The sequence below is a fragment of the Xiphophorus hellerii genome, chromosome 2 (genome assembly GCF_003331165.1).
Source record: "Xiphophorus hellerii strain 12219 chromosome 2, Xiphophorus_hellerii-4.1, whole genome shotgun sequence".
In the NCBI taxonomy this organism is placed as follows: domain Eukaryota; kingdom Metazoa; phylum Chordata; class Actinopteri; order Cyprinodontiformes; family Poeciliidae; genus Xiphophorus; species Xiphophorus hellerii.
Genome location: NC_045673.1, coordinates 4,781,483 through 4,796,614, shown reverse-complemented (window position 1 = coordinate 4,796,614; position 15,132 = coordinate 4,781,483). Strand labels below are relative to the sequence as shown.

General features: G+C 40.7%; 2 protein-coding genes across 4 annotated transcripts; one reads left to right on the top strand and one right to left on the bottom strand.

Moving 5' to 3' along the window:
- Positions 1-223: 223 nt before the first annotated feature.
- Positions 224-3,414, bottom strand: pclaf (PCNA clamp associated factor). The gene is made up of 4 exons (XM_032581181.1): positions 3,250-3,414; positions 2,028-2,114; positions 1,772-1,949; positions 224-458 (listed from the first exon to the last, which is right to left on the bottom strand). Exons 1-4 carry the CDS (start codon positions 3,293-3,295, stop codon positions 416-418), a joined length of 354 nt encoding a protein of 117 aa, XP_032437072.1. The 5' UTR covers positions 3,296-3,414; the 3' UTR covers positions 224-415.
- Positions 3,415-3,885: 471 nt separating this feature from the next.
- Positions 3,886-14,923, top strand: nedd1 (NEDD1 gamma-tubulin ring complex targeting factor). 3 transcript variants are annotated; one of them, XM_032581127.1, is made up of 16 exons: positions 3,886-4,005; positions 4,866-5,009; positions 6,488-6,582; positions 6,957-7,073; positions 7,159-7,299; positions 8,706-8,935; positions 9,035-9,236; positions 10,194-10,314; positions 11,156-11,284; positions 11,645-11,701; positions 11,783-11,857; positions 12,479-12,648; positions 13,295-13,469; positions 13,540-13,687; positions 14,313-14,379; positions 14,485-14,923. In XM_032581127.1, the coding sequence occupies exons 2-16, from the start codon at positions 4,874-4,876 to the stop codon at positions 14,587-14,589; spliced, it is 1,968 nt and encodes a 655-aa protein (XP_032437018.1). In that variant the 5' UTR covers positions 3,886-4,005; positions 4,866-4,873; the 3' UTR covers positions 14,590-14,923. The 3 variants fall into 3 exon arrangements, with proteins under 3 accessions (XP_032437018.1, XP_032437009.1, XP_032437026.1); XM_032581118.1 differs by having other exon boundaries at positions 11,153-11,284; XM_032581135.1 differs by lacking the exons at positions 3,886-4,005; positions 4,866-5,009 and having other exon boundaries at positions 6,488-6,586; positions 11,153-11,284.
- Positions 14,924-15,132: the final 209 nt, after the last annotated feature.

Below are 15,132 nucleotides of genomic sequence, written 5' to 3'. Positions count from 1 at the left end.
CTTCTTTTCACACTTTGACTAGTTTATAATGGATATTAAGTGAAAAAAAAAATTAAAGCATCTTTAATAGCATAAGCAACCTAAAATCTCACTTGATTTCAGGTTATTCTTCTGGAATCAAGCCCAAGAACTGAACAGACAAACGTGTCAATCTGGATTAGGTCCACAGATTATCCGGCATGTCTGAGAAAATCCCACATTCGTAAAAATTTGAGACTACTGATCAGACATTCAGTTAATCTTTAATAGAAAACAGCTGAGCAGAAGTCAAGCCACAAATCATAATCCTGACTGCAGGACGTAAAAATAAACAGTAAAAACAATTAATGTTTGATGAGCTATACAACAAAATTCAGTAGGATTTATATACAGATGTACATTAAAATTCCCTCCTGGGTAGAGACGTCAGGCGTTCTCAGTCATCTTCCTCCTCATCCTCGGCAGGCAGAGGTCTGGACCTGAACAAAACAAAGACGTATGAGATTAAACTGAGAACGAGACCAAAACCCACCTGCTGGAGAGTTTCACTCTGTGAGAAAGATTCCACAATCATCTGAAAAGAGAATAATCAAATGTGCTGGAAAGATGGAGATCAAGGCTACAAATAAAGAAAAATAATCTTTTTTCCCCCACATGTTAGAAAAACGTGTGGAAAAAGAACATTTGCTCATAAAGGAAATTAGGGGAAAAAAATAATTAAAAAAACATCCAGAAGTTGAGGCTTTCCAGACTAATTCACAGATTTCTCAGTGAAAAAAGTGACCACATCACTGACATTGCTTCTGCTTTAAAAATCCAAAATCCTGGGTTGCATCAATATAAAATGGGAAAAAACCAAAATAAACACAGGCCCAAAATAAATAAATATCGGCCCAATTTTACCTATCTGAATGACAGATGTGTCAAAAAATCTCTAACATCTGCCTTTACCGATGTTAACAGCACTATATTGTGCATCCCAACTCATAGCAGAGGTTAAAGCTTTTTTTTTTAAAAATATAAATAAAACAGTTGGAATCCAAACAAAAACACAATCCTCATCAAATCAAACCTGATTAACACAAGGGTTTGTACTTTTATTAAAATTACATTTAAGCAGTTTAAGTTTCCCACCACACATTTGAGATAAAAATAATACAATTGAACTAAAAAAAATAGATTCAATTCACTATTATATCATTTATTACTGTTATTAATAACATCTTGTGATGGCATCTGACTTTCTGCAGTAACTAAAATAGAAGAAAATTGTATGTCTCGCATATAGTTTTGGTAATTCTACCTGGCCTAAAACAGGATAAGTTTACTGCGATTTAACTTCAGACAGAAACAGAAAAGGTTTGGCTTTTTATTAGATGCATAAACATGTCTACTCAACTGTAGATGATGTCTAGTTTTAGGTTTTAGGGTTGCACTGATTGTAGTTTTATGGACGATTTTTAAAAAGCTCCTTCCAAACACCAAATTGAAATGCAAGCATTTTCAAGGATTTCAATCACCTGTATGAACCCTGGAGCGCACAAACCATTTTACCTGAAGTAAACATCTCAAATGAATAAATGAATGCTCAAACTTTACAAAAAAGCTCTGCAGTTTAGTGTCAAAGTGTTAAAATCTGTAGTCGATATCAAACACGCCTCTAACTGCACTTATATCACATCTTACTGTTTTTAAACAATCAGGATAAAATCAGAGTCAATTCAACATCGTCTTTAACTGCCAACTCTCAGAAATCTGACCAGATGTCAATCTGCGGTTTCATCAAACATACTTCCTGCTGGCCTTTGACATGCCGCTGCCGCCGGCCTCTTCTTCATCAGATTCTGTGGGTTTCTGGTTCTCCTTCTCGGGCTTTCTGGGCGGCCCGCCGAAGAAATCCCCAATGCCTTTCTGCCAGGTGGGGGTCGGGCGGGGACACACGGCGTTCCCGCCGGCGTATTTGTTCTTTGCTGTGGAACAAACTTCAGTGTCAGTTGCATCATGTACAGTCGGCGTTCAGCTGTGACTGTGGGTGAACTTGGACTCACCCAGAGTGGACGAGTGGCCGCTGGACGACGACGACGCGTTGGCCAAACTGGACCCCAGTGACTTACGAGGCGCAGACGCCGCAACAGCTGGAAAATAAGATGCAACAGACTGATGAGAGAGAGAGAGAGAAACACACACTTAGAAGAACCGACTCATGTATTTGTCTTGATTATGATGCAAAAAGTGCAAACGGATACGTTTGTATTCTAGAAAATTGAAATATTTTAAACCATTTAGATATTTTTAGGATTTCATCAGCACGTTTGTGCATTTTCTAACTTTCAAGAATATTTACTAGATTCTTGGTACAGAATCTGCATTACTGAAGTGCATCCAAAAACTGGTGATTATTAACCAATTAACCGAAGAACTAAGAGTTACGTTTCACTCAAATATAAGGTAACATAGTTGCTTTTCCATCATTTAATTTCTTGTTTCTATAGTTCCAGACCAGGAAAATCCTTCAAGCAATTTCCATACTTTTGTGAAAAATGTAACCATAACTAAAGCCTGAGCATTTATGCGCAACAGCTCTGTAAATATCGGCATTTATAAAAGGTACTGATCAAATTATACAGCTTAAACATACTAAAGAAGTGAAAATGTGATTTACTTCTACGCCGAATTTGCAAAAACATTTAATAAAATAGAAATATCGAGTTCATCATATTTCATCATTAATCTATCTCTTGTTATTAGCGTGAACAGATGTAATTATGAAACTTCTGAATGGAGTTTGGTGGAACATTCACACAGAGACGCTCTTAGGCGCTAAAAACTGGCGCCAGTTTGGCACAAAGCTGAAAACGAAACAAGATAAACATTTTTGTCAGCTGACAAGGTGTCAGATAAGTCCGAATCTGTTGTAATAAACATTCTTTTACATCTACAACGACCTTTAAAGTGTTTTAATATGTTTTATTCAGTATGAGTCGAAAAGTGCGGAACCGGTGTCCTGTTGGCGGGAGGTTGTTTAAAGATGCATCACCAGCCGATGATTTAACTCATTGAGAGTTACACTAATCACATGTGGGAGGAAATAAAATACATCTAGTACAAACTTAATCTAAAAAAATATAAGACGTCTTCTTTATGTCGGTTTATGAAGCGTGTCTGACAGATTCCAGGTCACCAGATTCAATACAAAAATCAAGATTTTTAAACAATACGAAATAAAAAAACATGCCTTGGTAGAATTTAAATAAATGTCGTTACTTTTACCTTTTCTGTATGATGCAGGAACACTGTCGGCTTTAGTCCTCACCATGTTGGCGGCGACCCTGTACAGTAAATCGATAATTCAGATGAAATTACAGCAAGTAAAGAAAAACGTCCCGCCTCCGTTTAAACCCATCTGCGGATGGGGCGGGAGATTTATTCTTCTCTTCCGTTAATGGAACATTAAGATTCAACATGACGCGAGTCTGCGCCCTAGCGGTGGAGATGTGCTACAGCAGCTCTTAGAGTCTAAGCGGTAGAAATAGTTCTTTAAACGTTTTTTTTCTCTCACACCAAACAGCCTTATGTCAATCTTCGCTGTATCTATACACTATCTTTGTGGTGCTTTCTTTTACAAACTATTTGCACACAGAAATGCAAATAGTTTGGTTAACAGGTGAACTACCACGACGACAAACATTTATTCCATATAAAACTTACAAATCTTACGTGACCAAAAGTTCTGTTTAGAAATAAAGACCATCCTAACAGCATGTAAATGATTACGGAAAGATGAAATGGAAGGAGGACATATATTTAATTTAAAAAATGTCATCTTCCGATGGACTGGAGGGTCTGCGCGTTCGGTGTAGTTTCCCCTTCCAAGATGGCGGCCTCGCTGACGTGTTACTGCAGCTGAGACAGGCGCCTGTTGTGTGTTTTATACCTCCTGGTGTTCCGTAGTGGCGGTTAGCGGCTGCAGGAGGATCGAAAACTAAACATATTCATCAGTTTTTGCGGATCCTCTTTACTTACAGGGTTTGTATAACTTTCTTATCCAAAATCCTTTAAGATTCCGGAAAACTTTCATGTTGTTCACGGCACTTTTCTGGCTTCTCGGGAACTTTAAACCTCCAGTAGCTCACAGACGTTAGCTAGTTAACGTTGACTAGTTGTAGCTGGGTTGGTCAGGTTGGTCAATGTTAACCAACAAACTTTTAGTGTAATGGTTAAAAAAAACTGATGTTTGCTGCGGGGAGATTTCTTATATTTGCTAGCATTTAAATGATTTTGTCAGCAAATTTAGTTTGATTGTGATACAAACAACAACAAAAAACACCTGAGTTTTTATATCCTCACAAAGAATCTGGAAACTACAATAAAACCTGATTATAATACACCATTCATACACAGAGTGACTTAGAGTGCTTACAAAATAAACATGCTTTAAATAAAGCATACATAAAAGACAATACATAAAAAGACTTATGAGTGGTTTCAATTTAAACTTTCAATGAATTTATTTTCCAGCTTTTCAACGTTTTTGGGGAGTTTTAGACATGAAATTCTGCTCAATAGAGAAAAAAACGGAGAAGTTCTCCAGAAACTCTGTTTTTAATGAATTCAGTGATGAATGTGCACATCTGTTGTCAAAGAGATCCGCTGTTCATCTTTGCTCTTCAGAGACTCGGCTGCTTTAGGTACAAGTGAGGATTATAGTTCAACTTCTGAACGTCATGATTTCTAAAATTGTTGCCGCTATATTTGCTGTAAATTACCCCATCCAAACCTTTCTGTAATATGTTACCACCTCAGATGCAGGATTAGTTTTTAATGTGGAAAGTTCATGGGTTTTTTGATTTGTAACCACATTGAGGTGTGTTTGTTTTAACCTCCAGCTGCTGCCATGGAGGAGGTGACGCGCCTGGTGTCAACCGGAGACTGTGTGAAGATCTGGGATGCGGTTTCCATGGCGACCCTGGAGCAGTTTAACCCCCACAGCGGCAGCCATCCCGTAGCTCAGGCCTGCTGGAGCTCCAACAGTATCCTGATGAATGGTTGCAGCTGAGATCTGGATGGTAGAAAATGGATAATCTAACGCTTCAAGGGGGGGGGGGAAAGTGTTTCTATCTCCTCATATATATTTATTCAAATTTTATTCATTTATTTTTTAAATTAAATTTGCAGCAACACATCAAAAGCATTGGAATTAATAGTTTGTTTATCCCAAAGGGAAGTTAAATATTGTCGAAACGTGTATCATCCAAGTTTCCTCAAAGATGCATTGTGGATGGTGATGCTGTGGGCAGGAAGGAGCTCCAGTAGCAGTCAGTCTCTCAACGAGCCTGAAGAGGCCTCTGACTGAAGATTGTATGACAGCTCAATATCCGTCCAGCATAGATTATATTCCACACTAACATGTCCGGGTTGATACCATCAGTTGTTGACAAACATTGCTGATCCGGCTCATTTGCTTTTGCTACTTCTCTTTAAAGCAGGGGTGGGCAATCGAGGGCTGGTGTCCTGCAACTCTTAGATGTCTTCGGGTTCAACACGCTTCAATCAAATTGTTGAATCACCTCGTAAGTGCAGTCAGGTTCTCCACAGTCCTGCTAATGACCTCATTGTTAGATTCAGGTGTGTTGAAGTAGAGACGCATGTAAAGGTTGCGGGACTCTGGCCCTCGAGGCCTGGAGTTGCCCACCCCTGTTTTAAAGGGACACTATTAATGTAAAATCAACTTTTTTTAGCTTTACATCATGTTGTAATGTTATTCCCTCATCCAAAACAAATCTGGAGTGTTGCTTTAAGTCTTCTGTGAATGTTTGGGAAGTCCTTTAATTTCCATGGCAACTGTACAAAACGTCTGGGTGGATCTAGCCCCTCATTCCAGGTGCAGCTCCTCCCCTGAGCTGCATTTTAAAAGCTTCAGAGCTTCACAGAGCAACCCTCCCCTGCAACTCGGCTCCTTCAGACTAGCCTGCAGCAATTAGCAAACACCTGGTTGAACTGCACATTGCTGAGCTCTTTATATGAGCCTCTTCTCAGTGAAATGCTGGTAAAAATTATGCTGAAGGGTCAGTAGAGGTTCGATGTTGTGCTTATTTCCTGAAGGCAGAGTTTCAGAAAGAGCAGAAGTCTTTAAAGAGACAGAGGCCCAATTTTAAGGCTTTAAGTGACAAAGTCAAATTTAATTTAAGGCAGATTTGATATGCAGCATTTTTATTAAGAACAGAAGGCAACATAGTTACTTGATTGTGCTGTAAAATGGGATTATATGACTGGAAAGCATATAAATCTTATACACTCTGGAGAGGTTGCTAGTCCATCACAGGACAAAACGAACACACACACTGTCACAAATGAGAGAATCTAACAGTTGTGTTTTCGAAATGTGGGAGGAAGCCAGAACCAGTGTTGCTCCTCATATTAATGTTTTTTTTTTTTTACTTCAGTGTTTTATTTTTATTCTTAGCCGACCAAGTTAAAAACGTCTCCATCCTTGACCCAGTTCCCTCAGACCAGTACCTGGTGAGCGCCAGCAGCAGCGGAGACAAGCTGGTGGTTTCCAGCCTCAAGTCGGCTCCTGTTCCAGTGGTTGAACTGGCTGATGGGGTGAGTCCTCTCTCTGGTTGTTTCATCTTTGAGCTAAATTTAAAACCAGAAGAAAAATCACTGAGCCTGCCGGTAGGGGGCGCCAGGGCTGTCAGCCAGCGGCCCAACGCGTTTTTGGGTAAAAAACATCTAACACCAACTAAAAAATAAAACATTAAAAAAGGCAAACATAAAAGCACAATTAACATAAATATCAGTGGTTTCATCCTAATTCAAGTGTTTTTTATCTAGCCTGGTGGGGGCGCAAGTCAAGCCTGGTGGTCCGCCAGGCTTATCAAACACTGTGGGAAACGCTGTCAGCAGTTTAAAATGTTTAGTGTGATTATTATAAGTTTTTTGTTCACATTTTTTCCACATTCTTGTTTCTGATGCAGAAAAAACAGACCCGGGTGTGTCTGAGTTCCTCATCTCAGTTTCTGATCAGTGGCGGTCTGGACCACTGCGTCCACATGTGGGACCTGAAGAGCAAGAGGCTGCACCGCTCCCTCAAAGTAAGAAGACCTGACCGCACAGAAACCCACCCGACCCACCAGCTGGGAGTCTGAGCTGCTGATGCTTCCTGTTTCTGTCTCTCAGGACCACAAAGAAGAGGTCACCTGCGTGTCCTTCAACGCTAACGACAGCTGCATCGTCTCTGGCTCCACCAGCGGCGACCTGGTCCTGCACAGCCTGACCACCAACCTGTCCAGCAGAGCCTTCGGCCACGGCAGCAACCAGGTGAGAGAGATATTAGGAGTTTGAATTCAATCACAAGTAATTATTAATTGTGATTAAACAATTATTCAAATAATCATCAACTATTAAGCTAACTATTAATTAAGCCAAAACTGTACAAAAATGTATACATTTTGCATTTAAGATAAAAAACAAAACAATAACTGACATTTTCCTGATTTAAAGTTCAGGAAAATATTTTCCTGAAGGATAGTCTAGCTGTCATATTCACTTTCAAATATCAGGAGAAAGGGTTCTTCAGAGTCTGGTCCGCATTGCCGGCAGTAAGTTGGGCTCGTTTCCGGTGAGAGTTGGACTCCGCCAGGGTTGCCCTTTGTCACCTATTCTGTTCATCACTTTCATGGACAGAATTTCTAGGCGCAGCCAAGGTGTTGAGGGGATCCGATTTGGTGGCCTTAGGATCTCATCTCTGCTTTTTGCGGACGATGTGGTTCTTTTGGCTTCATCAGGTCATGATCTACAGCTCTCGCTGGAGCGGTTCGCAGCCCAGTGTGAAGCGGCCAGGATGAGGATCAGTGCCTCCAAATCCGAGGCCATGGTCTTGAGCCGGAAAAGGGTAGAGTGCCTTCTCCGGGTCGGGGGGGGTGTCCTGCCCCAAGTGGTGGAGTTTAAGTATCTCGGGATCTTGTTCACGAATGGGGGAAGAAGGGAGCGGGAGGTCGACAGGCGGATTGGCGCAGCGTCTGCCGTCAAGCGGGCGCTGTACCGGTCCGTCGTGGTGAAGAGAGAGCTGAGCCAAAAAGCAAAGCTCTCGATTTACCGGTCGATCTACGTTCCCACCCTCATCTATGGTCATGAGCTTTGGGTCATGACCGAAAGAACGAGATCGCGGATACAAGCGGCCGAAATGGGTTTTCTCCGTAGGGTGGCTGGGCTCTCCCTTAGAGATAGGGTGAGACGCTCAGTCATCCGGGAGGGACTCAGAGTAGAGCCGCTGCTCCTTCACATCAAGAGGAGCCAGTTGAGGCTCGGGCATCTGGTCAGGATGCCTCCTGGACGCCTCCTAAAATAATTGTTAGTTGCAGCCCTAATCACAAGTAAAATTAGATTTGCACACCATTCATAGCCAACATGAGCAATGCTCTTGATAAACTTTCACATTTATAATGGGCTTCTTTAGGACACCAGTCACATAAAGAAGTGTGATTTGTGCCACTAAACTCCACATAGCATTTAATCATATTTTTTAATTTATTGATCTCTTTAACCATCGGCAGAGAAAATAGCAATTCCAACAATATACGGACAGTTTTGTGGATTTTAAATGTCATTAATTGGAATATATTGTGAAAACGATAAATAAAAAATCTTATCTTGATACATAATTTATAACGATAAATAATAAACTATACAATAAATGCCCACCCTTCCCTATTCTTCCTCTCCAGCCCATCCACGACCTGCGGCTGTCCACGGTGAAGCGCTCGCTGCTGGGAAGCGTGTCTGACAGCGGCACCATGGTGCTGTGGGACGCCAACACTCAGAGGGAGCTGCAGGTGTTCGACGGCGCCCACAAGGCGCCCGGCTCGGGTTTGGCTTTCTCCCCGACCAGCGACCTGCTCGTCGTCAGCGTCGGCCTCGATAAGAAGATCGTCTGCTACGACACGGCCAGCAAGCTGTGAGTTCTGCTCGCTTTGAGGCATCGGTCCAGTTCTGATATTTCACGCTGACGCAATAAGATCTGAAACATGTCTATGTTGAATTGATCGCCCTGCAGAATCCTGCGGGCGATCCGTGTGGACGGCCCTCTGACCTCGGTGGACTTCGCGCTGGATGGCACCGGCCTGGTGGTCGGGTCCACTCAGGGGAAAATCTACCAGTACGACCTGAGGAACTCCAGCAGCCCCACCAGAATCACAGTGGCCCACAAAACCTCCGTCACCTGCCTGCGCTTCCAGAGTAACGCCAGCAGACACAAGGTGCAGTAAAACCTGGATTATCAGAGTAGGGATGCAAACAATTAATCAACTTACAATAAATTGTCGATTAATGTTTTATTAGATTAAAATTGGTTCCAATGAAAATGTCTGATTAGGCCTTATTTGATTTGTTTGGCCGCCATCCAGCAGAGGGCGCCGCTGCTCACACGTAATACGCAGATCCTTTGATACAGAAACAAAGATGGCGGCCAAACAAGAACTGGAAAGAAAAACGGTCCAAATAGAGTCCGGTGTGGGATAGAAATTCACTTTATGAGGCTCAGTTCTAAATATAACCACTCGATAAGTTAAGTTTCATTTTAATGTCGCTCATTCGGCCGAGATACTTAACGGAGCAGCGATAATGTCCTAAAATTTACTGATGTGCTACGGAGGCCAGGAGGACTTGATGAGAGAAACACAGGAAAATTATAACATGATCGAAAAAAACATGATACCAATCATTTTTAAGACTTTCCTGAGTTAATCTACTTCATGGAGGGAAGTTTTAACTTTCTTTCAAAGCAACTACAGACGGTATTTATTTATTAACGTATCTCCGTTTCAAGTGTTTCACATATTATTTTTCTATTCAACCCAAAAGGTTCCCGTTTTGTTATATTTTATAAATTTGTCTAATTTTAATAATGTGAGGAAAAACATGCTTCTGTTCATGCAGTCAGTATTTATTACAACTGACTCAAAATAACGTCTAAATTTATTGATGTTTTCTCTTTTTTAAATTTAGCCTGTAACAAAAAATGTAGCCCTTCATGTTATGGAAATTCAGTTGTAAGAGAAAACTCAAGTTTTTAAGAAAATGGCTCCTGATCAAGTCAGTCAATTAACTCATTAATCGCCAACTTGCATCCCTAGTTGACGAATCTGAGATGACATTTATTTAACGTGAAAACATTTACACTCATGACCTGATTCTTTCTCTCTGTCCTGCTTCAGTCCAGTAAACTTGGGTCTGCCAAGATTTCCAGTTCAAAGAGATCCAGTTCCAAACTGGGCAGCCAGCCTGACCCCGCCCCCAGCACAGGCCCCGCCCCCCAGAGACAGGTCACCTGCACAGGTAACCCACAACTGTCCTTCACAGTTTAGGTGCTTCCCTGCTGTCTGACCTAAACGCTTCAGTTAGAGGGGTTCATGTGAGTAAGAAGTTAAAACTGTTTTTCCCTCTTTAAATTTAAAAAAGTATATAAATCATTTGTTAAGCAAATTCAATGAGGTTTGATTATGATTGTTTTCTTTTGAGCGTGTCTGCAGACTCTGCTGCAAAGATTTGTTTTAGAAAAATATAACAAAACTATAAGCAACTCTATTCAATACATAAAATAATAATCCAATTTTAACTGGAGACCATTTTCTGCGTCTGGACGAAGTGGAAAAATAAACAATCTGTGTGTTAAAGTTTCCTGTTTTTCGTCTCTTACTGGAATAAAGTCCAATCATTTCTGAACTGAAGGAATAAAAAACTTGAAATTTTACTCCAATAATTTTCACAGGAATTTGATCTACTGCCATTTTTAAAAACAAATGTTAAGGCTCAAAACTCTTTAAATGATGTTTCCAACCTGAACATCAGATTTGTGTTGGAATTTTCTTTTCTCAAATTTTAAGCTCCTGTTTGTTTGAATGGGATTTATCTTGAATCCTGTTCAGCATAACAAACAGAAGAATAAACCAAAGAAATAAAAGGTATAACAATGAGCAAAATGCTTAAAAAATGGCAATTAGGGTACAAAATAAAAACTATTAATGCAACCTCAACAGAGGGCAGTCTTGAGAAATTTAACGCTTCTCAAAACACTTGTTTGGAAAGTTCTGGTTCTGTGAGGGTTTTCCCATTTGAAACGTGTCACCCTGTTCTGTGGAGGAAATCCAGACAGTGATTGGAGTGTTCTGTCCAGCAGGGGGCGCCAGTGCGGAGGTGATGTGTCGTGAGGGTGAAGGCCAGCAGGGGGCAGAGCAACGTCCTCAAGGGGAGAAGTTCGGGATCGTGGGACGGAACAGTCTGGACATCTTCTCTCCTACTCGTGAAGGTCCAAAAATCTAAGTTTTATAAATTAAATTTTTTTTCCTGAACTTAGATTTACTTTAATAAAACAGAAAATATGAAATCAGTACGGAACTTTATTAAGATAGCCTTCTATGCAACGGCCAGCAGAGGGCGACTCAAACCTTTACTGAACTTATGTTTTGTAAATTTGGGAAAATTTTACAATTTTCATTATCAGTATGTTAAAGGGTCATCACAGCACAATAGTGGTTTGTTCTGCTGCTAGTAGTTATGAAGCTGTTTCACATTTTCTTTCTCTGTTTAACTTTTAAATCTAAATTTTTATGCTCCATCCCAGCTGCAGACAGATGTGTTTAATTTGGTTTCTCTGCTGCTGCTGCAGGTCCAGACCCGGGGACTCAGGGGGTTGGAGGAGACGCTGCCTTTGGAAGATCACAGGGTACCGCAGAACACGTCACTTCCTTCCACCTCCTCATAAATCGTCTGGTTCTGGATTAACGCCTTGTCTGTGTTTCCATAGTTACCGGTTTGGAGGGCGAAGGTCAGGAGCTGGTGGGACGGGCCAGCCTGGACATCTTCTCTCCGGTCAGAGAAGGTCAGAGTTTTACTGAAAATCCTGTTCTGATGCGATTTTTAGCAGATTCATCTACATGTGTTTGCCTGTTGCCATGGCGATAAATCTACAGTGATGTGAAAAAATTTCTTGATTTCCTGTTTTTTGCATATTTGTCACATTTAAGGGTTTAAGAACATCGAGCCAATGACAACACGTTATACAATAAACACCTCTGTTTAAAAACTTTTGTTTCTTTTAACTAATATTTAAATTGGTTTGAAGTTTTTAAACATTTAAATCTGAAAAATAAGCACAAAAGAAGTCAGGAAGTGGCACTTTTTCACACCGCTGTTCGTTGTTGTGTCACGAAAACAAATTTTACTGGACGATAAATTGTCTCAGTAATTATTGTGATGATTTTCAAATGATAATGGCAAATAGTGTAAGTTTTCCCTCTCAAAAACACCAATAAACTAAATTTTTTTTAATAAACTCTCCACACTGGAACAGAAATAAAAACCACTAAATTGATTATAAAGTGTTTGTAAACAAAGCTGCCCTCATTATAATAATAAATATTAATAATCAGAAAGGAAATCATTGATCTCATTTTAACTTTGTGTTTGTTGCCATGGCGATGACCTCTCTGGCTGCTGTCAGACTCTCAGTCGGGTGGCGGCTCACAGCGCCGGACGCCTCTGGGGACCCACCGGAGTGCCGCCGGGGGCCGGTCCTACAGCCCGCTGTCCGTCTTCCAGTCCCCGCAGACGATCAAAGAGGAGGAGCCGACCAACGCCGCCGCCGCCGCCATTGAGCCGTCTGACAGGAAGGTCAGTTAGTCAGGGGCTCGTATCGCTGCTGCTGACTGAAGTAGGAGGATTGCAAAACTTTTTCCTCAACAAGGAAAAACGCTACAAAATGTAAACAAACATCAGCTTTTATAGTGTTTTTATTCATTATTCAATAATTATTACATTAATTTAGCATAAATGCTGATTTTTAGATGGTCATGTGTTCTCTGACGGAAAATTTGATCATGAGATAATATATTATGACTTTATTACCAAATAATACAATTCTTCAATGCAATTCCCTTTTTTGATTAAAAGAAAACATGTAATATTTCACATTAGATACATAAGATTTTATTTTATTCTTCCAATTCTTCTGGTCTCTTTCTTGTCTGAATCTTTTCCGTTTTTTGATTTCTACGTTAGTTTGAGGAGCAAAACTAGCAATTAATTTTGCTGGCAGCCAATCAGAAAATGAGCATCAGAAATAATTATTTTAACTTTTATTTTGAAAATGTTATTGAAAAACAAAAATTATGATAAATTTAAAAATAAAAGTTTTTTTTTTTTTTGCATGTTTATTCTCATTTTCTCTCCAACTTTCTGAGACGCCCCCTGGTGGCCCCACACTTTGATAGACTCTAGTCTGAAGCAAAGGTCTGACCTCTGACCCCTCTTGTTTCAGCCTGAGAGGAGCAGCGGCTCCAGCCAGGAAGAGAGGCCTCAGACTCCGCCCACCACAACCCAGCAGGCCAATCAGAGTCAGGCGGTGCCGCCTATTTTCACTCCAGAACCGAACCTTCGTAGAACCAACGGCATTCAGACTCAGCTCAGTTACAACTCACCTGCCGCCGCAGCAGGTACAGCTTGGTTTCCATGGTTACGGCATCAGTCTGGGTCTGTTTCTAATACCCTGATTTCTGCGTTAAGCTTCAGGTTCAGCTGCAATGGCAGCGGCGTGCTCGTCTCTGTCCCAGAACATCGCAGACGTGGTCGGACAGGACGGCGCCGCTCCGCTCACGTCCCTGCAGATCCACTTCATCCAGAACATGATCCACGAAACGCTGGAGGAGTTCAGGTGTCCAAACGTTTTATCATTTGGACTCGAAACTATTAGCGGGCCAAACTAAGATTAAAAAAACAACATATTTTAAATAAATTAACTATCTTAAACACATTTTTTGTAGGAATGGGGTTGTAGATACAAAATTGTTGCATGTTTTCCTTCTTTAATGAAAGGCATCCAGTTATTTTTGAAGAATCCTGAGAAATATTTTCTGTTCTCAGCAATAAAAGCAGAATCTAGTTCAGTCCCCATCTGAAAACACCTGCTGTATTTAGCCAAGTCTTAACGCAGCAATTAAAAGCAGACTGTGGTTCACCAAGGTTTACTTTAGAGTTTAAGTCAATGAGTAGATATGGTCCTAGTCGCCATGACAACAGAAGGAAACCAGAAAGTTTGGAAAAGTTGATTGCTTTATGTTGCATCTAACATTTTTGTTAGTAGATTTTCATTTAAAAGTCGTAGTTTTGTCCTAATTTTTTCTTGAATTGTGGTTAGAGGGCTGCAAATAAATCAGTCCAGGAGCCGTAAATGGCCCCCGCTCCTCACTTTGACCAACATTAGTTGAAAAGCTTCCTCACCTGAACAGAAAACTGGGAAATGCTGAATTTAAAGGTTGTTTTTTCCCCTCTGTCATTAGGACTGCCTGTCACAAGGACATCCTCAACCTGCAGGTGGAAATGATCCGGCAGTTTTACATCCAGCTGGTAAAAACTTCTGTTTTTCATTCTGAGGACTTCAGGATTTACGTACAATTTGGTCCTTTTATTTAGCTAAAACCGGTGACGTTTGTTTGACATGTTGTGTTCCAGACGGAGATCCACGGTCTGATCGAGAAATATTCTGTCAACGAGTCTCTGGTGGAGGAGATCGAGAAGCTGCGGGAGGAAAACCGCCGGCTCAGAGCGAACTACTGAGCCGCTGCCATCGAGTCTTTAGCCCCGAGTCTCGTCTGACAGGCTGCAGTGCCTTTATCCCAAACTGGTTGTTCTGTTTGTCTGCATCAAATTCAGCAAATGACCGACAGAAACAAGCATTTTGACTCAACGTGTTATGTTGTTGTAATTTAATATTTTGTCTGTTGATGCATGAAATTGTGAGCGGTTCGTCTGTGTTTGTGTTTTTATCAAGGAACATCTTGGGTGAAAAATAGAGAATTGTAAAAGAGAAGCTGTTTTTCACTACAAATTAAATTTGTTAGGAAGTTTCTTAATATGAACCTCAAATAAATTGACTCTTATTTAAAAACAATCTGGAGAGTCATATATCACTTGTAATGAACTAAAACTAGGAGTTTACATACACCGAACCAAGACATCCAACTGTTTTTCCTCTCTGAAGTTAAATTAAAGCAAACTTCTCTTGTTTTAGGTCAGTTAGAATTACCAATGTTATTTGTATTTGTTAAATGCCACAATAATGAGAATCTGATATGTGTTTATTAATATTCAGAATCAGAA

Coding starts and splice junctions, on each gene's coding strand:
- pclaf (XM_032581181.1), bottom strand. CDS start 3,295: ATGGTGAGGACTAAAGCCGACAGTGTTCCTGCATCATACAGAAAAG. Junction 2,115..3,249: donor TCCTGCATCATACAGAAAAG/GTAAAAGTAACG, acceptor CTTATTTTCCAG/CTGTTGCGGCGTCTGCGCCT. Junction 1,950..2,027: donor CGGCCACTCGTCCACTCTGG/GTGAGTCCAAGT, acceptor TTTGTTCCACAG/CAAAGAACAAATACGCCGGC.
- nedd1 (XM_032581118.1), top strand. CDS start 4,874: ATGGAGGAGGTGACGCGCCTGGTGTCAACCGGAGACTGTGTGAAGATC. Junction 11,285..11,644: donor CTTCTCTCCTACTCGTGAAG/GTCCAAAAATCT, acceptor CTGCTGCTGCAG/GTCCAGACCCGGGGACTCAG. Junction 14,380..14,484: donor GGCAGTTTTACATCCAGCTG/GTAAAAACTTCT, acceptor GTTGTGTTCCAG/ACGGAGATCCACGGTCTGAT.